This window comes from Hyperolius riggenbachi, chromosome 4, assembly GCF_040937935.1.
Source record: "Hyperolius riggenbachi isolate aHypRig1 chromosome 4, aHypRig1.pri, whole genome shotgun sequence".
Taxonomy (NCBI): domain Eukaryota; kingdom Metazoa; phylum Chordata; class Amphibia; order Anura; family Hyperoliidae; genus Hyperolius; species Hyperolius riggenbachi.
This window is the reverse complement of record NC_090649.1, coordinates 494,775,944-494,799,978: the sequence shown is the minus strand read 5'-3', so window position 1 is coordinate 494,799,978 and position 24,035 is coordinate 494,775,944. Positions and strand designations below refer to the sequence as shown.

The following is a 24,035-nucleotide window of genomic DNA, read 5'->3' as shown; positions in this document are numbered from 1 at the left end:
ATTTCTATGGTATAAGGACCAGCATATGAATCTAATCACTATTGCACTGCTCTTTGTTGTGCGGTTCAACTTGAAAACAAGTATTTAAAACAAACCTGAAGCGCAAAAAAAAATTTTTGTATAATAAATTGTATGTGTAGTATGGATAACAAATAGAACATCAGAGCGTAATATTTTCATTTTCAGGCTCGGTATTTAGCTTTATTTTTTTTAATGACATTGCATCATTTTATCATGTTTGCCGTTTAGAAACCTCACTGTCTTTTAAAGCGGACCCAAACCAAACATTTAATTTATTTCAAAATATTTAGTTGCACCACTCTGACACATACAAAGATAAATAAACACTCCTTCAATCCTATGAGCACTTCAGTGCATGTTTTTTTTCATTACTAGGGTTATACAGGTGGCAGCCGTTAGCAATTCCTCCTTTGCCAGGCACCTCCTACTCCACCAGTTTGCCGGATTCTGTCCCGGCAATATGAAAGGAAGGGAGGGGTTCCTCCAATAAATGTAAAATATTTTATATTTGTCATCATGCAGCTGAAAAAGGCTGCTATTTATTACTATAATTTAGGGCCCGTTTCCACTAGTGCGGTGCGAATCCCTGGGATTCCACCGCTGACAAAAACGCATGCGGATGCGATTCCGCGTGCGTTTTTTGCCGCGATTTCGCGTGCGAATTCGCATAGGCAGGGTCTATGCGAATTTAACCATGTCACTGCCTGGTCCAATTTGTATTACTTTGCGTGCGAATTCGCACGCGAAATCGCGGCAAAAAACGCACGCGCGGTTTCCCTATCAAATACATGGGCTGCGATTCGCCTGCATTCCTCACGCAGGCGAATTCTGCAGGCCCTACCGTGCAGAAAAATTCTGCACATAAAAACGTGCGTTTAAAAAGACAAGTGGAAACAGTCCCATCCACTTTCATTGACTATGCGAATTCTCATGCAGGCCACGCATGCGAATTCGCCCTAGTGGAAACGAGCCCTTAGAAAATAGATTTTATTTCTGAAATTTTGTATTTTTAATTTGGGTCCACTTAAAGCTATAAAACAAAGCAGTCATAATGACCCTTTGAACTTTCCTGCAGAAAACCTTATTTTAAGCTCTGTTTGAATGGCTCTCAATGGGGCTAGCAGATGATCGCGCGCTGCTCCGCTCCGCCTTCAGTCTCCCAGCGGTGATCACCGCATGGAGACTGTTAGACGGCGAAACAGTTGTCTAATTATGCTGTACAGCGCTGTCCGTGTGACACAGCTGTCCCCTCTGTTGATGCGGAAGTGATCCGCTGTCATAGGCTGAAGTCTATGACAGCCGATCACTGATTGGCTGGCAGGGGGAAGGGAGGGAGGGATATGAAAATACAAAAAATAGTAACATTATAAAAATAAAGTAAATATTAAAAAAAAAAAAAAAAAAAAAAAAAAAAAACACAGGGGGAACAATCAGACCCCACCACCAGAAACCTCTGTTGGTGGGGAGAAAAGGGGGGGGGAAGGGAGGGAATCACTTGCGCCCTGCAGCTTGGCCTTAAGGCCTTGTTTCCATCTATGCGCTTCTATCCGCTTCTGTCCGCTTTTCAGCAACATGTATCAATCTGTAACATTGATGTGCTGATAAAAAGCGGACAGAAGCGCACAGATGGAAACAAGGCCTAAGCTGCAGTGGCCAATTTAACAAAAAATGGCCTGGTCTTTAGGGGGGTTTAACACTGCAGTCCTCAAGTGGTTAAAGGGCAACTGAAGTGAGAGGAATATGAAGGCTGACATATTCATTACCTTTTAAGCAATGCACATTGCCTGGCTATCCTGCTGATCCTCTGCCTCTAATACTTTTAGCAAAAGACCCCGATCAAGTATATGCAGATCAGGCGTTTCTGACATTGTCAGATCTGAAAAATTAACTTCATGCCTGTTCCTGGCATTATTTGGACACTACTGCAGCCAAATAGACCAGCAGGGCTGCCAAGCAACTGGTATTGTATAAAAGGAAATAAATATGGCAACCTCCGTATATTCTCATTTCAGTTGTCCTTTAAGTGCTTCAGAAAACAGGACTGTATTGGACCAAGAGTGGGTCAAAATAGCTCAGAGAAGCTCTTTTGCATAGAGAAGTGAAGTTTTTGTTTTTTTTTAACGCTTCCTGTACTGAAAAACAACAAGATTCCTTTCTTTGCTACTAGTGTTCTATTTCTTAGCTGTACTACACATACACATCATTATCTCATAAGTTTATATTCACTTCAGCTTCGTTTTAAAATCTAGTTTTGACAGTGCCTCGTGTATTCGCACTTTTACATGGATCTGTACGGAGAGGCACATTAGGGAATTCTAGAACCGATTGCAGCTGAAAAACTTAAAAAAGGACAAAACATTTTTTTAGTTATAAGTTCCAAATGTCATTCTTATGCAATGTCCAATTCAGTGACACTTCATATAATGTATTCTTTACGGCCTGAGAATACAGCACTTACCATGTCAGTTCCTGTAAAAGCTGAAAGATTTCTCCCTCCTTGAAGGACTGAAAAATAAATCATAAAAAGCAAAATAAAAGTTTATATTGGCTGAAAAATACTTATTGCTGAAAGAAAAATGTCAGAGCATATACAGAATGTACCAGATGCCGGGCGATAAGACAGCGGTAGCAGAATCCAGAGGGACAACGAGGCTGAAATACATCATCTACTGGATTTCATAAAAATATTTAAGTGGAACTCTGATCACTACTAATTTTTGCTTTCGCATAATTACTTCATGCTCCATGGTGAATATTTTTTACAGAAATGAGGAGAGTCTGTGGGTGCGCAATTCTCACCATCCTTGGAAAATGTATACCTCGGGTGGTGGAACAAACCCGTTTTTTAAGAGAACAATCGTTTTGCCAACCACAGGGCTGGGCCGACGCAGAGGCGAGAGAGGCTGCAGCCTCAGGGTGCAGTGTAGGAGGGGGGCCATATTGTTTAGGAATTTGTTCCCTATTTAAACTCCAATGATGTCAACCTCTGCTTCACTTCTTTCTCCAGCAGTACTCGCAAGCCATGTAGTGGTAATTCCACTGTTAGCCACTAGTTGTCATCCACAACATACTATAGGCTTCAATTCACTAAGCAGTTTAGACTAGTCTACAGAAGGTTTTTAGTCTACTGATGGTTTGGTGTAATGTTTTAGATCTGTTTTTAGACTTGGTCTAAAACATTCGGTAATTAAAGGAGTACTATCGATTGTAACGACTTTTTTTTAATACTCTATATTAGTGTACACATTACCACTAGTGCTAAGGGCACTTTATTTATTCACCCAGGTCTCTCTCTCACTATAGCTGCTTAAAAATAAATTTCTCACACAGCTCATAGTAGTTTGGGTCACCCTGAGCTGCTTGGTTACTCTGTCACACAGCTCACAAATTTATGTCACTGTGTCACTCACAGCATGCAGCAGACATGAGGAGAAATAGGCTGATCTGAGGTGGTAACAGGTAGCTAAATGAGCTGGAATATTGCTGGAATATAACTAGCTATAACACTAGTCTGTGTTTACACTCAGACTGGCTGCCTGCTTGTGGTGATTCACTCCAGGCTGCATCCACTTTACAAGCTGCTGAGAGGGGCAGACCACTGTCTACAATTAGCATTATTAGTATCTTTATCAGTCAAGAGAAGCAAAGATAATAAACACACATTGCTAGAATCTTTAACCCCTTACCACCATATCAATAAGAGTCTTTCAGCAAGGTGATAATTAAACCATAAACTGAGGAGTTGATAGCAACTCCCCTGTGCAGAGACATGGTCTAGCCCTCTGGGAGCCAGCAACTCCCCTGTGCAGAGACATGGTCTAGCCCTCTGGGAGGCAGCAACTCCCCTGTGCAGAGACATGGTCTAGCCCTCTGGGAACTAGCAACTCCCCTGTGCAGAGACATGGTCTAGCCCTCTGGGAGGCAGCAACTCCCCTGTGCAGAGACATGGTCTAGCCCTCTGGGAGCCCTCAGCAGTGGCGTAGCAATAGTGGGTGCAGAGGTAGCGACCGCATCAGGGCCCCTGGGTCAGAGGGGCCCCGTAAGCCCCTCCCTCAACCACGGTATTAGCTCTTTATTGGTCCTGTGCTGGTAATAATCACTTCTATAGATGCTTTAAATAGTAGTAATCATTAACAAAGTGTTTCCCATCCCCTTCTTGCACCTCTGACACTGTGGAAATCCTTGGCAAGTTTTAGTGCGCCGCATCAATTGTTATATATAGAGTGCTTGGGGGGCCCCATGTAAAACTTGCACCGGGGCCCATAGCTCCTTAGCTACGCCACTGGCCCTCAGTATTAGATACATTTGTATCCAACACTGACGCCAAAACTGACGGAGGATTTTACAGCTGAGAGGAACAGCTGTGTGAGGAATCAAATTGCTCCTAGTACTTGTCCTAATGTGTGCTACAACATACAGCATTTAAAAATAAATGCATACATCGATAGTATTCCTTTAAGTCAGTAAAGCAGGGAAAATGATCAAAAGATGCAATTCACAAAGGCAAATAAGGAGGAACCACGCCCACTTTTTCTGACAGATAAGACCAGCTGATTTCTGTTGGTAAAGTAATTCTGTGAGGCATTTTAAACATGAGGATGGAACCTTTTAAGGGTCTAAAAATAGGTCTAAAACATTTGGTAATTGTTAGGGAATTCCCTTTTGATGCAACTGATTTACACCAATCCTTCAGTAGATTAGTCTAAACTGCTTAGTGAATTGAGGCCTAAGCGTGGAATTCATACAGGGGAACTCACTAGGATAGCGAGAAACTGCTCTGCCACTTAAAGGGGAACTTCAGCCGAAACAAACATGCTGTCATTAAGTTACATTAGTTATGTTCATTAAAATAGATAGTAATATAATCTCTTAGGGCCGTTTCCACTATAGCGTTGCGGAATCGCCGGCGAATCACCGCAGGCAAATCGCATGCGGGTGCGATTCCGCATGCGTTTTTTGCTACGATTTCGCATAGGTAAGGCTGTATGCGAAATTAACCATGTCACTGCCTGTGTAAATTAACATTAATACCTATGCGAAATCGCATGCGAAATCGCGGCAAAAAACGCATGGGGAAAACGCATGCGATTTCCCTATTAAATACATTGTGTGCGATTCGCCTGCATTCCACACGCAGGCGAATTCTGAGGGCCCTACCCTGCAGATTTTTCCTGCACAGAAAAACGTGCGGGGAAACGCACAAGTGGAAACAGTCCCATCCACTTGTACTGACTGTGCGAATCCGCATGCGGGCAACGCATGCGGATTCGCGATAGTGGAGACGGGCCCTTACAAACCCGGTTTTAAAAGAACAGGCAAATGTTTGTGATTTCATGGGGGCAGCCATCTTTCTGGTTGAAAGGAGGTGACAGGGAGCATAAGACACAGTTCCAACTGTCCTGTGTCCTGATCACACCTCCCAGCTGCACGCGCTAGGCTTCAAATCTCAAATTTAAAAAAAAAAAAAAAAATTGCACCAAAACAGCAGAAAAACGAACATCAGAAATCCCATCATGCTTTGCACAGCATTAGGGGAAAAATGCCCAGGCATTTTTCTTCTGTGTAGCTAAAAATGAGGCTTGGGTAAGAAAAACAAAGTTCTGATGCTGTGAAATTGTTAAAGAAACACCAGGCCTTTTCAGTGCTGCTGAGCAGATTTGTAGTCTGGAGGTTCACTTTACCTTTTGCCTGGTGAAATAGCAGAAAAGGAAGAAAGGCTTAACCACCTGAGCGGTCTGGACGAGCTCAGCTCGTCCAACACCGCCGGAGGCTGCCGCTCAGGCCCTGCTGGGCCGATTTACATCAAATAAAAAGCAGCACACGCAGCCGGCACTTTGCCAGCCGCGTGTGCTGCCTGATCGCCGCCGCTCTGCGGCGATCCGCCGCGAGCAGCGGCGAAAGAGGGTCCCCCCAGCCGCCTGAGCCCAGCGTAGCCGGAACAAAAAGTTCCGGCCAGCGCTAAGGGCTGGATCGGAGGCGGCTGACGTCAGGACGTCGGCTGACGTCGATGACGTCACTCCGCTCGTCGCTATGGCGACGATATAAGCAAAACAAGGAAGGCCGCTCATTGCGGCCTTCCTTGTTTATTCTGGGCGCCGGAGGCGATCGGAAGATCGCCTCCGGAGCGCCCTCTAGTGGGCTTTCATGCAGCCAACTTTCAGTTGGCTGCATGAAATAGTTTTTTTTTTATTTAAAAAAAACCCTCCCGCAGCCACCCTGGCGATTTAATCAGAACGCCAGGGTGGTTAAAGGGGAACTTCAGCCTAAACAAACACACTGTTATTAAGTTACGTTATGTTAATTAGAATAGATAGGTAATATAATCTTTTACCCACCCTGTTTTAAAAGAACAGGCAAATGTTTGTGATTCATGGGGGCTGCCATCTTTGTCATGGGGGTAGCCATCTTTTTGGTTGAAAGGAGGTGACAGGGAGCATAAGACACCATTCCAACTGTCCTGTGTCCTGATAACCCCTCCCCAGCTGCATGTGCTAGGCTTCAAATGTCAAATTCAAAATGTAAAAATTGCACCAAAACAGCAGAACGAGAGCAACAACATCAGAAATCCCATCATGCTTTGCACAGCATAAGGTGAAAACTGCCCTAGCAGTTTTCTTCTGTGCAGCTAAAAATGACGCTTGTATAAGAGAAACAAAGTTCTGATGCTGTGAAACGGAGTCGATTTTTAGTCTGGAGGTTCACTTTAAAGAACGTAAATATCCACATTGGACAAGTAGCCACAAAAACTGCCGCACCCCGTCGCTCCTGTGGGACGCACTGGCCCACTTTCACTTTCGTGACCTCTGGGTCACGATGCTGGAAGGAGAGACCGTCTCCCATTCATAGCATGCAGGGAGGCAGGGGATCGGCAGGGGGCGTGGCCAGGGAGACAGCTGTCCAATGGCAGCTCTGGAAACCCCGCAGGAACACCCCTGGTGGGTGTTTTGTACAGGGGACCCTCTCCCTTATGTTTACCTCCAAGATAGTGACAAAAAATGTCGCCAATCATGGGTGGCTATAATGCGGGAGTAGGGGCGCAGAGAGCGGCGGTGGGGGGGGTACACAGAGGTATGCCACGAGGCAGAGAACATGCCTCTGCCCCCCATCTGCACCTCCAAGAGCCACCTTGGGTTCTCTGCAAAAATGAAAAAGAAGGTGAAATGGAAAAATCTTTAGAGGGCGCCTACATTTCTACTCCGATGCCCAATAGCCACTACATAACACTGAAGGCAATGCGGTGCCCAAATTGTACCAGTTGCTGTATGCGCCCAAACTTACTGCTTCGGTGTTAAACTGGGGGAAGGGGGCTGGTTACGCATCAGAAAGGGGTTCACATTGGGGAAGGGGGGCCGTGTTAGGATTAGACATCAGGAAGCAGGAGGGGATTGTCAAGGAACAGATGGTTGCTGGGCACTTTTTAGGCACAGGAAACCAGGCAGATACCTAGAGTAACACCTGTTAGGCCTGGTGCACACCGAGCGGTTTTTGGAGCAATCCGCCGGCCGCATCCGCCTGGAAAAACGCTTGTCTAATGTATTGCAATGGGATGGTGCACACCGGCGGTTTGAGGTTTTTGACAAGCCGCAAACGCGCCTCCTGCTGCACGTTTGCGGTTTTCGGAAGCGTTTCGTCCTCAATGTAAAGTATAGGAAAAACGCAAACCGCTCTGAAAAACGCTACTTCAGAGCGGTTTGCCAGGCATTTTTGTTACAGAAGGAGTTCAGTAACAGCTTTTACTGTAACAATATGTGTAATCTGCTACACAAAACCGCACCCAAAACCGCTAGGTATGTTTAGAAAACCTCTATAAACATACCTAGAATCGCTCTGAAATCAGCTCCCAAAACCGCTAGCGTATTGCGGATCTGCTAGCGGTTTTGGTGTGCACTGGGTCTAAGAGGGGATACCACAGAGCGCATCTGAGCACTGCGCTTTATGGGATTCTTATAAACAACTGATGCTATCACTAAGAAAGGGAAGAAATGCAATTGTAGTACCTAAATGAGCACTGATTATCATAACGAAGGAGGCATGGATAGCATAACAAATCTATGTCAGGTGCTATTAATATGCTAATTAAGCTGCAATTGTTTTTGGTGCGATTTTCTCAACCCCTCTGGATCTCCAGGACAATGGTCTGCCCTGTAAGGACCCAGGCTGTACATACAAAGTATGTTTTTATAAAGTGGCTACACATCCCTCATATTTATAGGAAGGGATTGTTATGCAAGTTTGGACTGATGAGGTGTATTTGACCAGGTAATAATTTGTGGCTATAGGCCAATCTTGAGCAATAACATTTGTCAATATAACTTAATCAATTGGTTATTGGTGCCTGCAAAACTAATCAATGTAGGTAACAATCTTCCTATTTATAAGCATGGGCGTCCACAGAAAATGTTCAGGGGGGGTGGTGGGAAAAATGGGTGGGACAAGCCATGGACCAGGGTGTGGGTGTGGTCATGGGTGGAGCAAAATTTACATAAACTCCGCAATGGTGGGACACTAGACTAGGACAATGGTAGGGATTAGATTGTGAGCGCCTTCGACACAGGTGACTCCCAGTTTAGATAGTGACAGGTGCCCCCAGTGTAGGGAGTGACAGGTACCCCACTCACCGCCAGTCGTTCCAGCAGCCAGCATCAGACATCATGACTCAGCTGACGACCGGTGAGAGCGGGCGCACAATACCCCCATGGACACCACACTGAATATGTGGAAGCAATGTCACTTTCTGCATATCAGTGTGGTGTCTGATTCTGAGGTCTGATGCTGGCTGCCGGGATTCAGCTGGGACGGCCAGGTGGGGGGGAGGGGGGTCCACCTCATTTTGCCCCTGTTTCGGACACCCATGTTTACTAGATTTGGGGAGGCATGAGATGCTGCGCTCGAGGCACCAATACAGCCAGAAACAGTCCTGGCTGGTTGACAGGGGGAAGCTGGTTGACACGTTTCACAGGTCCACAGTGCCAATAGCCAAGAGAGGCGCTCAATACTATTGGCTGTTAGCACTGCAGCACTTACATTGGCCTGAGGAAGCGGACTCAGACCTGTGAAACGCGTTGTCTGTGCATAAAAAATCTTGTTGTCTTATTGGACGGTTGTCATTGAGGTAGGCCACCTCATTTTTCTACGTTTTATTTGATTTTAACCTAATTTTATCTTTACCAGGGCGCCTGTTTACCCTTTTTGTGTGCCTTTAACCATTTCCGGACCGCAGTGATAGAGATCTACGCCCTGTTTTGATGGGCTCCTGGCTGGCAAGGCGTAGATCTCTATCACCGGCGCCGCCGCTCCCCGCCGCGATCGCGCGCACCGAACCGGCTGCACTTAGCTGTCTTATGACAGCTAAGGCTTCCGGGTATCGGCAGGAGCCGTCACTGATTGGCTCCCTGCCGTGTGATCGCTGTGAGCCAATCACAGCGATCACCCTCCGAAAGGCAACATAGTTGCCGTTCCGCCTCCCTCTCCGCCTCCCTCTCCCTGTCACTGTGGATCTTGTGTGACAGGGAGAGACGCACAGCCTGCAGCCGTGACAGGCTGTGCGATTTTAGTGTAAAAATAAACCTTTTTCCAGCTCTCTCCCCCCCATGTATCCCTTGATCCCCTCCCAACCTATATATATATATAGATCTATATATATATAGATCTATATATATAGATCTATATATATATAGATCTATATATATAGATCTATATATATATAGATCTATATATATAGATCTATATATATAGATCTCTCTATATATATATATATATATATATATATAGATAGATAGATAGATAGATAGATAGATAGATAGATAGATAGATAGATAGATAGATAGATAGATAGATAGATAGATAGATAGATAGATAGATAGATAGATAGATAGATAGATAGATAGATAGATAGATAGATAGATAGATAGATAGATAGATAGATAGATAGATAGATAGATAGATATATATATATATATATATATATATATATATATATATATAGATCTATATATATATATATATATATATATATATTATATATATATAGATCTATATATATATATATATATATATATATATATATATATATATATATATATACTATATATATATATATATATATATATATATAGATCTATATATATAGATCTATATATATATATAGATCTATATATATATATATATATATATATATATATATATATATATATATATATATATATATATATATATAGATCTATATATATATAGATCTATATATATATATATATATATATAGATATATAGATCTATATATATATATATAGATATATATATAGATCTATATATATATAGATCTATATATATATAGATCTATATATATATATATAGATCTATATATATATAGATCTATATATATATATATAGATCTATATATATATATATATATAGATCTATATATATATATAGATCTATATATCTATATATCTATATATATCTCTATATATATATCTCTATATATCTATATCTATATCTATATCTATATCTATATCTATATCTATATCTATATATATATATCTATATCTATATCTATATCTATATATCTATATCTATATATCTATATCTATATATCTATATCTATATCTATATCTATATCTATATCTATATCTATATCTATATCTATATCTATATCTATATCTATATCTATATCTATATCTATATCTATATCTATATCTATATCTATATCTATATCTATATCTATATCTATATCTATATCTATATCTATATCTATATCTATATCTATATCTATATCTATATCTCTATCTCTATATCTATATCTATATCTATATCTATATCTATATCTATATCTATATCTATATCTATATCTATATCTATATCTATATCTATATCTATATATCTATATCTATATCTATATCTATATCTATATATCTATATCTATATCTATATATCTATATCTATATCTATATCTATATCTATATCTATATCTATATCTATATCTATATATATATCTATATATATATATATCTATATATATATCTATATATATATATATATATATATATATATATATATATATATATATATATATATATATATATATATATATATATATATATATATATATATATATATATATATATATATATATATATATATATATATATATATATATATATATATATATATATATATATATATATATATATATATATATATATCTATCTATCTATCTATCTATCTATCTATCTATCTATCTATCTATCTATATATATATATAACTGGATTGTGATTTTAACCACTTGCCGGCCGCCCCTACCTAGGGGCGGCGGCAAAGTGGAGCCCGCAACGACCGCGCAATACGCCGATCGGCGGCGGCTCGTTGCGGACTAGCTGGCCGGGGATCGCATGCTGGATGTGCCCACCCGCGACGTCAACCCGCCAGCCAATTAGCAGCGGCGGCGGGTTGTTAACCCCCGATCTTCCGCATGTAAAGCGGATAATACGCTTTGTAATGTATACAAAGCGTATTATACAGGCTGCCTCCTGCCCTGGTGGTCCCAGTGATTGAGGGACCACCAGGGCAGGTTGCAGCCCTCCTAGTAAGTACCCAAGCACACTGATCCTGCCCCCTGATCGCCCACTGCACCCATCAGACCCCCCCTGCCCACCCCTGGGACACCTGTTTGCACCCAATCACCCCCCTAATCACCCATTAATCACTCCCTGTCACTATCTCAACGCTATTTTTTAGATTAGGTCCTAAACTGCCCCCTGGGGGCTCCTGAACACACACCCCCCACACCCTTAGATCCTCCCTAGGTCCTCCCCCCTGTGTACTGTATACATCTATTCTTCCCTATAATCACCCACTGACCACCTGTCAATCACCCATCAATCACCCCCTGTCACCACCTGTCACTGCCACCCATCAGATCAGACCCTAACCTGCCTTTTGTGGGCACCTGATCACCCACCCACACCCTCAGATTGCGTGCAGACCCACCCTCAGATCACCTCTGAAAGTGCATTGTTTACATCTGTTCTCCCCTCTAATCATCCACTGATCACCCATCAATCACCCCGTCACCACCTGTCACTGCTACCCATCAGATCAGACACTAATCTGCCCCTTGCGGGCACCCAATCACCTGCCCACACCCTAAATTAGCCCCCCAGACCCCCTCTGATCAACTCGCCAGTGCATTGCTTGCATATATTCTCCTCTGTAATCACCTACTGATCACCTATCAACCACCCCGTCACCCCCTGTCACCACCTGTCACTGCTACCCATCAGATCAGGCCCTAATATGCCCCCTGCGGGCTTCTGATCACCCGGCCAAACCCTCACCCGCCCCACCGCAGTGACAGAAATTTTTTTTCTGATCACTGCTGGTACGACTTAATTGCCATGTCCAGGTCATGATTTGAGAACATTCCTGCACTTCAGTGCCAATACAACCTGTCATCTAAGAAGCCACCCTGCTTATGACCGGTTCCACAAAATTCGGCCCCTCATAGACCACCTGTCATCAAAATTTGCAGATGCTTATACCCCTGAACAGTCATTTTGAGGCATTTGGTTTCCAGACTACTCCTCGTGGTTTTGGGCCCCTAAAATGCCAGGGCAGTATAGGAACCCCACAAGTGACCCCATTTTAGAAAGAAGACACCCCAAGGTATTCCGTTAGGTGTATGGTGAGTTCATAGAAGATTTTATTTTTTGTCAAAAGTTAGCGGAAATTGATTTGTATTGTTTTTTTTCACAAAGTGTCATTTTCCACTAACTTGTGACAAAAAATAAAATCTTCTATGAACTCACCATACACCTAACGGAATACCTTGGGGTGTCTTCTTTCTAAAATGGGGTCACTTGTGGGGTTTCTATACTGCCCTGGCATTTTAGGGGCCCTAAACCGTGAGGAGTAGTCTAGAAACCAAATGCCTCAAAATTACCTGTGAATAGGACGTTGGGCCCCATAGCGCACCTAGGCTGCAAAAAAGTGTCACACATGTGATATCGCCGTACTCAGGAGAAGTAGTATAATGTGTTTTGGGGTGTATTTTTACACATACCCATGCTGGGAGGGAGAAATCTCTCTGTAAAGGGACAATTGTGTGTAAAAAAAATCAAAACATTTTAATTTACAGAGATATTTCTCCCACCCAGCATGGGTATGTGTAAAAATACACCCCAAAACACATTATACTACTTCTCCTGAGTACGGCGATACCACATGTGTGACACTTTTTTGCAACCTAGGTGCGCTAAGAGGCCCAACGTCCTATGAGTACCTTTAGAATTTCACAGGTCATTTTGAGGCATTTGGTTTCTAGACTACTCCTCACGGTTTAGGGCCCCTAAAATGCCAGGGCATTATAGGAACCCCACAAGTGACCCCATTTTAGAAAAAAGACACCCCAAGGTATTCAATTAGGTGTATGGGGAATTCATAGAAGATTTTATTTTTTGTCACAAGTTAGTGGAAAATGACACTTTGTGAAAAAAACAATAAAAATCAATTTCCGCTAACTTGTGAAAAAAAAATGAAATCTTCTATGAACTCCCCATACTACTAACGGAATACCTTGGGGTGTCTTCTTTCTAAAATGGGGTCACTTGTAGGGTTCCTATACTGTCCTGGCATTTTAGGGGCCCTAAACCGTGAGGAGTAGTCTAGAAAATAAATGCCTCAAAATGACCTGTGAAATCCTAAAGGTACTCATAGGACTTTGGGCCCCTTAGCGCAGTTAGGGTGCAAAAAAGTGTCACACATGTGGTATCGCCGTACTCAGGAGAAGTAGTATAATGTGTTTTGGGGTGTATTTTTACACATACCCATGCTGGGTGGGAGAAATATCTCTGTAAATGGACAATTGTGTGTAAAAAAATCAAAAGAAATCTCATTTACAGAGATATTTCTCCCACCCATCATGGGTATGTGTAAAAATACACCCCAAAACACATTATACTATTTCTCCTGAGTAAGGCGATACCACATGTGTGACATTTCTTTTGCAGCCTAGGTGCGCTAAGGGGCCCAAAGTCCTATGAGCACCTTTAGGCTTTACAGGGGTGCTTACAATTTAGCACCCCCCAAAATGCCAGGACAATAAACACACCCCACAAATGACCCCATTTTGGAAACTAGACACTTCAAGGTATTCAGAGAGGGGCATGGTGAGTCCGTGGCAGATTTCATTTTTTTTTGTCACCAGATAGCAGAAATGGAAACTTTTTTTTATTTATTTTTTTTGTCACAAAGTGTCATTTTCCGCTAACTTGTGACAAAAGATAAAATCTTCTATGAACTCACCATGCCTCTTAGTGAATACTTTGGGGTGTCTTCTTTCCAAAATGGGGTCATTTGGGGGGTATTTATACTATCCTGGAATTCTAGCACCTCATGAAACCTGACAGGTGCTCAGAAATGAGAGAGATGCTTCAAAATGGGAAAATTCAATTTTTGCACCATAGTTTGTAAACGCTATAACTTTTACCCAAACCAATAAATATACACTGAATGGGTTTTTTTTGATCAAAAACATGTTTGTCCACATTTTTCGCGCTGCATGTATACAGAAATTTTACTTTATTTGAAAAATGTCAGCACAGAAAGTTAAAAAAATCATTTTTTTGCCAAAATTCATGTCTTTTTTGATGAATAGAATAAAAAGTAAAAATCGCAGCACCAATCAAATAGCACCAAAAGAAAGCTGTATTAGTGACAAGAAAAGGAGGTAAAATTCATTTAGATGGTAGCTTGTATGACTGAGCAATAAACCATTTAAGCTGCAGTGGTCCGAATGGAAAAAAGGCTCTGGTCCTTAAGGGTGAAAAGACTGCGGTCCTTAAGTGGTTAAAGACAACCTGAGATGAGAAAATTTCTGTACATACCTTGGGCTTCCTCCAGCCCCCTTCAGGCCGATTGGTCCATTGTCCGCCTCCTCCGCCGCCTGGATCCTCCGGTAGGCGGTCCGGTAACTTTGGAAGTCGGGGGGGCACTATGCATGCGCAACCTGCCTGCATGTCTCCTGTTGCCGGGAGAGTTTTGTGTCGGTGCTGTACCCCTGCGCAGGTGAAGAAAACTCCCAGCCGCGGGAGTGCAACAAGGGAGAGTGAGGCCGGACTGCGACTTGAGAAGTCAGCGGGCCACCTAGTGGAGGATTGATCAGCCTGGAGGACGCCGGAGGAAACCCCAGGTATGTATAAAAAAAAAAGTTTAACTCCTCTAAGGAACTCTAAACCAGAGACCGTACAAAATAAAAAAAGTTTTATACATACCTGGGGCTTCCTCCAGCCCCATCCGCTCGGATCACACCCACGCCGCCGTCCTCAATCTACTAACAGTTCCCGTATTGGGTCCCATAACTTCAGCCAGTCTGACGCAAGAGAAGTGTGCTCTCTTCTTCGGCAGCCGCTGATGAGTTATGTAGAAAGCGCACTTTTGCGCAGACTGGTCACAACTGGCTAAAGTTACGGGGCCCAGTACCGGCGAAGGCCGAGGATGGAGGCGTGGGAGCGATCCCTGCGGATGTGGCTGAAGGTGGCCCCAGGTATATATAAAAAACTTATTTTGTATGGTCTCTGGTACACTTTAAGCTGTAGATTTAGGTATAAAAACTCTGGTTTAAGAATTATGCCAAGTTGCTCACAAGACTGGCATACACTGAGAAAGAGATGAATACTGTGCCGTGATGTAAGATAACTGGCATACTCTGAGAAAGAGATGAATACTGTGCCGTGATGTAAGATAACTGGCATACACTGAGAAAGAGATGAATACTGTGCCGTGATGTAAGATAACTGGCATACACTGAGAAGGAGATGAATACTGTGCCCTGATGTAAGATAACTGGCATACACTGAGAAAGAGATGAATGCTGTGCCCTGATGTAAGATAACTGGCATACACTGAGAAGGAGATGAATACTGTGCCCTGATGTAAGATAACTGGCATACACTGAGAAGGAGACGAATACTGTGCCGTGATGTAAGATAACTGGCATACACTGAGAAAGAGACGAATACTGTGCCGTGATGTAAGATAACTGGCATACACTGAGAAAGAGACGAATACTGTGCCGTGATGTAAGATAACTGGCATACACTGAGAAAGAGATGAATACTGTGCCGTGATGTAAGATAACTGGCATACACTGAGAAGGAGATGAATACTGTGCCCTGATGTAAGATAACTGGCATACACTGAGAAAGAGACGAATACTGTGCCCTGATGTAAGATAACTGGCATACACTGAGAAGGAGATGAATGCTGTGCCGTGATGTAAGATAACTGGCATACACTGAGAAAGAGATGAATACTGTGCCCTGATGTAAGATAACTGGCATACACTGAGAAGGAGATGAATACTGTGCCGTGATGTAAGATAACTGGCATACACTGAGAAGGAGATGAATGCTGTGCCGTGATGTAAGATAACTGGCATACACTGAGAAAGAGATGAATACTGTGCCGGGATGTAAGATAACTGGCATACACTGAGAAAGAGATGAATACTGTGCCGTGATGTAAGATAACTGGCATACACTGAGAAGGAGATGAATGCTGTGCCCTGATGTAAGATAACTGGCATACACTGAGAAGGAGATGAATGCTGTGCCGTGATGTAAGATAACTGGCATACACTGAGAAGGAGATGAATGCTGTGCCGTGATGTAAGATAACTGGCATACACTGAGAAAGAGATGAATACTGTGCCGTGATGTAAGATAACTGGCATACACTGAGGAGATGAATACTGTGCCGTGATGTAAGATAACTGGCATACACTGAGAAGGAGATGAATACTGTGCCGTGATGTAAGATAACTGGCATACACTGAGAAGGAGATGAATACTGTGCCGTGATGTAAGATAACTGGCATACACTGAGAAGGAGATGAATGCTGTGCCGTGATGTAAGATAACTGGCATACACTGAGAACGAGATGAATGCTGTGCCCTGATGTAAGATAACTGGCATACACTGAGAAAGAGATGAATACTGTGCCCTGATGTAAGATAACTGGCATACACTGAGGAGATGAATACTGTGCCCTGATGTAAGATAACTGGCATACACTGAGAAGGAGATGAATACTGTGCCGTGATGTAAGATAACTGGCATACACTGAGAAGGAGATGAATGCTGTGCCCTGATGTAAGATAACTGGCATACACTGAGAAAGAGATGAATACTGTGCCGTGATGTAAGATAACTGGCATACACTGAGAAAGAGATGAATACTGTGCCGTGATGTAAGATAACTGGCATACACTGAGAAGGAGATGAATACTGTGCCCTGATGTAAGATAACTGGCATACACTGAGAAAGAGATGAATACTGTGCCGTGATGTAAGATAACTGGCATACACTGAGGAGATGAATACTGTGCCCTGATGTAAGATAACTGGCATACACTGAGAAGGAGATGAATACTGTGCCGTGATGTAAGATAACTGGCATACACTGAGAAGGAGATGAATACTGTGCCCTGATGTAAGATAACTGGCATACACTGAGAAGGAGATGAATACTGTGCCGTGATGTAAGATAACTGGCATACACTGAGAAAGAGATGAATACTGTGCCCTGATGTAAGATAACTGGCATACACTGAGAAAGAGATGAATACTGTGCCGTGATGTAAGATAACTGGCATACACTGAGAAGGAGATGAATACTGTGCCGTGATGTAAGATAACTGGCATACACTGAGAAAGAGATGAATACTGTGCCCTGATGTAAGATAACTGGCATACACTGAGAAGGAGATGAATACTGTGCCGTGATGTAAGATAACTGGCATACACTGAGAAAGAGATGAATACTGTGCCCTGATGTAAGATAACTGGCATACACTGAGAAAGAGATGAATACTGTGCCCTGATGTAAGATAACTGGCATACACTGAGAAGGAGATGAATACTGTGCCGTGATGTAAGATAACTGGCATACACTGAGGAGATGAATACTGTGCCCTGATGTAAGATAACTGGCATACACTGAGAAGGAGATGAATACTGTGCCGTGATGTAAGATAACTGGCATACACTGAGAAAGAGATGAATACTGTGCCGTGATGTAAGATAACTGGCATACACTGAGAAGGAGATGAATACCATGCCGTGATGTAAGATAACTGGCATACACTGAGAAGGAGATGAATACCATGCCGTGATGTAAGATAACTGGCATACACTGAGAAGGAGATGAATACTGTGCCCTGATGTAAGATAACTGGCATACACTGAGAAGGAGATGAATACCATGCCGTGATGTAAGATAACTGGCATACACTGAGAAAGAGATGAATACTGTGCCCTGATGTAAGATAACTGGCATACACTGAGAAGGAGATGAATACTGTGCCGTGATGTAAGATAACTGGCATACGCTGAGAAGGAGATGAATACTGTGCCCTGATGTAAGATAACTGGCATACACTGAGAAGGAGATGAATACTGTGCCCTGATGTAAGATAACTGGCATACACTGAGAAAGAGATGAATACTGTGCCGTGATGTAAGATAACTGGCATACACTGAGAAGGAGATGAATACTGTGCCGTGATGTAAGATAACTGGCATACACTGAGGAGATGAATACTGTGCCCTGATGTAAGATAACTGGCATACACTGAGAAAGAGATGAATACTGTGCCGTGATGTAAGATAACTGGCATACACTGAGGAGATGAATACTGTGCCCTGATGTAAGATAACTGGCATACACTGAGAAGGAGATGAATACTGTGCCGTGATGTAAGATAACTGGCATACACTGAGGAGATGAATACTGTGCCCTGATGTAAGATAACTGGCATACACTGAGAAGGAGATGAATACTGTGCCGTGATGTAAGATAACTGGCATACACTGAGAAGGAGATGAATGCTGTGCCCTGATGTAAGATAACTGGCATACACTGAGAACGAGATGAATGCTGTGCCCTGATGTAAGATAACTGGCATACACTGAGAAAGAGATGAATACTGTGCCGTGATGTAAGATAACTGGCATACACTGAGAAAGAGATGAATACTGTGCCGTGATGTAAGATAACTGGCATACACTGAGAAGGAGATGAATACTGTGCCCTGATGTAAGATAACTGGCATACACTGAGAAAGAGATGAATACTGTGCCGTGATGTAAGATAACTGGCATACACTGAGGAGATGAATACTGTGCCCTGATGTAAGATAACTGGCATACACTGAGAAGGAGATGAATACTGTGCCGTGATGTAAGATAACTGGCATACACTGAGAAGGAGATGAATACTGTGCCCTGATGTAAGATAACTGGCATACACTGAGAAGGAGATGAATACTGTGCCGTGATGTAAGATAACTGGCATACACTGAGAAAGAGATGAATACTGTGCCCTGATGTAAGATAACTGGCATACACTGAGAAGGAGATGAATACTGTGCCGTGATGTAAGATAACTGGCATATACTGAGAAAGAGATGAATACTGTGCCGTGATGTAAGATAACTGGCATACACTGAGAAGGAGATGAATACTGTGCCGTGATGTAAGATAACTGGCATACACTGAGGAGATGAATACTGTGCCCTGATGTAAGATAACTGGCATACACTGAGAAGGAGATGAATACTGTGCCGTGATGTAAGATAACTGGCATACACTGAGAAAGAGATGAATACTGTGCCCTGATGTAAGATAACTGGCATACACTGAGAAGGAGATGAATACTGTGCCCTGATGTAAGATAACTGGCATACACTGAGAAGGAGATGAATACTGTGCCGTGATGTAAGATAACTGGCATACTCTGAGAAAGAGATGAATGCTGTGCCGTGATGTAAGATAACTGGCATACGCTGAGAAGGAGATGAATACTGTGCCGTGATGTAAGATAACTGGCATACACTGAGAAAGAGATGAATACTGTGCCCTGATGTAAGATAACTGGCATACACTGAGAAGGAGATGAATACTGTGCCGTGATGTAAGATAACTGGCATATACTGAGAAAGAGATGAATACTGTGCCGTGATGTAAGATAACTGGCATACACTGAGAAGGAGATGAATACTGTGCCGTGATGTAAGATAACTGGCATACACTGAGGAGATGAATACTGTGCCCTGATGTAAGATAACTGGCATACACTGAGAAGGAGATGAATACTGTGCCGTGATGTAAGATAACTGGCATACACTGAGAAAGAGATGAATACTGTGCCCTGATGTAAGATAACTGGCATACACTGAGAAGGAGATGAATACTGTGCCCTGATGTAAGATAACTGGCATACACTGAGAAAGAGATGAATACTGTGCCGTGATGTAAGATAACTGGCATACACTGAGAAGGAGATGAATACTGTGCCCTGATGTAAGATAACTGGCATACACTGAGAAAGAGACGAATACTGTGCCCTGATGTAAGATAACTGGCATACACTGAGAAAGAGATGAATACTGTGCCGGGATGTAAGATAACTGGCATACACTGAGAAGGAGATGAATACTGTGCCGTGATGTAAGATAACTGGCATACACTGAGAAAGAGATGAATGCTGTGCCGTGATGTAAGATAACTGGCATACTCTGAGAAGGAGATGAATACTGTGCCGGGATGTAAGATAACTGGCATACACTGAGAAGGAGATGAATACTGTGCCGTGATGTAAGATAACTGGCATACACTGAGAAAGAGATGAATGCTGTGCCGTGATGTAAGATAACTGGCATACACTGAGAAAGAGACGAATACTGTGCCCTGATGTAAGATAACTGGCATACACTGAGAAAGAGATGAATACTGTGCCGGGATGTAAGATAACTGGCATACACTGAGAAGGAGATGAATACTGTGCCCTGATGTAAGATAACTGGCATACACTGAGAAAGAGACGAATACTGTGCCGTGATGTAAGATAACTGGCATACACTGAGAAAGAGACGAATACTGTGCCGTGATGTAAGATAACTGGCATACACTGAGAAAGAGATGAATGCTGTGCCGTGATGTAAGATAACTGGCATACACTGAGAAGGAGATGAATACTGTGCCGTGATGTAAGATAACTGGCATACTCTGAGAAGGAGATGAATGCTGTGCCCTGATGTAAGATAACTGGCATACACTGAGAAAGAGATGAATACTGTGCCGTGATGTAAGATAACTGGCATACACTGTGAAGGAGATGAATACTGTGCCGTGATGTAAGATAACTGGCATACACTGAGAAGGAGATGAATACTGTGCCGTGATGTAAGATAACTGGCATACACTGAGAAAGAGACGAATACTGTGCCGTGATGTAAGATAACTGGCATACACTGAGAAAGAGATGAATACTGTGCCGTGATGTAAGATAACTGGCATACACTGAGAAAGAGATGAATGCAGAATCATGACAGCGTGAGGTTCATCAATAACCCATTCAGAAGAAATTAAAACAAAACCCACAGACTTACATCATCAGCGATACCTTTAATAAGACCCCCGTGTGCAATGCAGAATATTCATCGGCAGGCAACGCGGGGAGAGAATTCTACGCTGGAAACTTACAGACGAGATAATGGTTTACTCTGAGCGTTCATTTTCTTCATGAAGAATCACTGATCTCTTACAAGGGCCCAGCTGTTCACAGGAACCGTTCCTGCACTTTGTGTGAACCCCATAAATCAGAATATTCCTCGTTTTTTGACTTCGCGAGGAGCAATGTGTGCTTTGATGCATTATTGAATGTTGTTAAAAAAACGTGGCTTTAAAATTATTTATACCAGAAACGGGGCACCCAACATAAACCTAAAACCTTCCAGCGGTTTTACTCCTAAACAAATACATCTGTGGGAGGGATGGAGTGCAAGTGCAAGGCTCTTCCTCTGTTAAATTATAACTCTGCCCATAGAAATGACAGGGCCCTTTTATACTGACACTAGAGACCTTAGCCTGTTTAATAATGGGCTCTAGGTCTGTCTCCACCACCACCTGTCAGCATGCATGTGCAAGCCAGCCTGCCCACCCGCCGCATGCGTGCGCCTCCGCCACGTGCGTGCATCCGCCCGCCTGCCACTTGCGCCTCCGCCACACGCGTGCATCCGCCCGCCTGCCACTTGCGCCTCCGCCACACACGTGCACCCGCCTGCCTGCCACTTGCGCCTCCGCCACACACCTGCACCCGCCTGCCTGCCACTTGCGCCTCCACCACACACCTGCACCCGCCTGCCTGCCACTTGCGCCTCCGCCACACACCTGCACCCGCCTGCCTGCCACTTGCGCCTCCGCCACACACCTGCACCCGCCTGCCTGCCACTTGCGCCTCCGCCACACACCTGCACCCGCCTGCCTGCCACTTGCGCCTCCGCCACACACCTGCACCCGCCTGCCACTTGCGCCTCCGCCACACACCTGCACCCGCCTGCCACTTGCGCCTCCGCCACACACCTGCACCCGCCTGCCTGCCACTTGCGCCTCCGCCACACACCTGCACCCGCCTGCCTGCCGCGTGCGCCTCCGCCACACACGTGCACCCGCCTGCCTTCCGCTTGCTCCTCCGCCACACACGTGCACCCGCCTGCCTGCCGCTTGCTCCTCCGCCACACACGTGCACCCGCCTGCCTGCCGCGTGCGCCTCCGCCACACACGTGCACCCGCCTGCCTGCCGCGTGCGCCTCCGCCACACACGTGCACCCGCCTGCCTGCCGCGTGCGCCTCCGCCACACACGTGCACCCGCCTGCCTGCCGCGTGCGCCTCCGCCACACACGTGCACCCGCCTGCCTGCCGCGTGCGCCTCCGCCACACACGTGCACCCGCCTGCCTGCCGCGTGCGCCTCCGCCACACACGTGCACCCGCCTGCCATGTGCCCCCGCCGGTCCCCTGGCTGTCCTGCTCCCATGCCAACAATGGCTGTCCCTGCGGCACATGAGCAATAGCGCAGACACAGTGGCACACACGGACATGGGACGCAGAGACGCAGAGGTTTTATTAGGTAGGATTCAGGGGCGTTGCAATAGGGGGTGCAGAGGTAGCGACCGCATCGGGGCCCTTGGGGCAGAGGGGCCCCGAAGGGCTCACCCTCAATTACAGTATTAGCTCTCTATTGGTCCTGTGCTCATAATAATCACTTCTATAGATACTTTGAACAGTGGTAATCATTAACAAGCTATTCCCCATCCCCTTCTTGCACCTCTGACACTGTAGTTGCCATTGGCAGGTTTTGGTCCGCCGGCGCCGTATCAATTGTTATGTATAGAGTGCTTGGGGGGCCCCATTGTAAAACTTGCATCGGGGCCCACAGCTCCTTAGCTACGCCACTGGTAGGATTACTTTGAAAAACCGTTATCTTTCTGCTATAACTGAGAGCAACTGATTAACATGACATTGAATTGAAAATAAAAACTTATGATATAATGTATTGCATGTGTAGTACGGATAATTAGTAGAACATTTGTAGCAAAGAAAATAGTCTCACATTTTTATTTTCCGTTATATAGCTTTTGTTTTATAACATTGCATCATTCTCTAATATTTGCAGTTTACAAACTACACTCCGCATTTTAAACTATGACACAGAGCAGAGCTAATGACCCTTTACACTTTCCTGCAGTAAAACCTTATCTGAAGTTGTCTTTTATTGTTTCTTTGATGTGTAAGTGCTCCAGAAAATGGCACTGCTCTCTGACTATATTATTAGTCAGAGAAGTTCTTTTGCACTGATAACAACAGAAGTGAAGTTTCGTAACTCTTACTGTACTGGAAACTATATGAGACTCATATCTGTGCTACTACCGGTAATGTTCTACCGTATTTCTTAGCTATACTACACATCCAAATCATACGATTATTTTCACTTCAGATTCCCTTTAGGTGTAAATGGACCCTTAGGTACTTACACACTGTGCGTGCCTATTGCTGATCCTATGGGCACAGTGAGCAACCTAGTAATTGCATTGCCCTATGCAGAGTGGCGCGATCTGTATTGTACCCAATCAAATAGACTAGATATAGCATGTGATTCATGTATACACTCAGAGTATGTC

At 43.7% G+C, this 24,035-nt stretch overlaps 1 protein-coding gene across 3 annotated transcripts in view; it reads right to left on the bottom strand.

The window, feature by feature from the left end:
* The window catches only part of GTF2A1L (general transcription factor IIA subunit 1 like), a 94,580-nt gene that overhangs the window by 55,213 nt on the left and 15,332 nt on the right, over nucleotides 1-24,035 (bottom strand). For all 3 annotated transcript variants that reach the window (XM_068233065.1, XM_068233066.1, XM_068233067.1), the window contains one exon: nucleotides 2,480-2,526. In XM_068233065.1, the coding sequence (XP_068089166.1) occupies nucleotides 2,480-2,526 (47 nt within the window). The remainder of the gene's footprint in view (nucleotides 1-2,479; nucleotides 2,527-24,035) is intronic.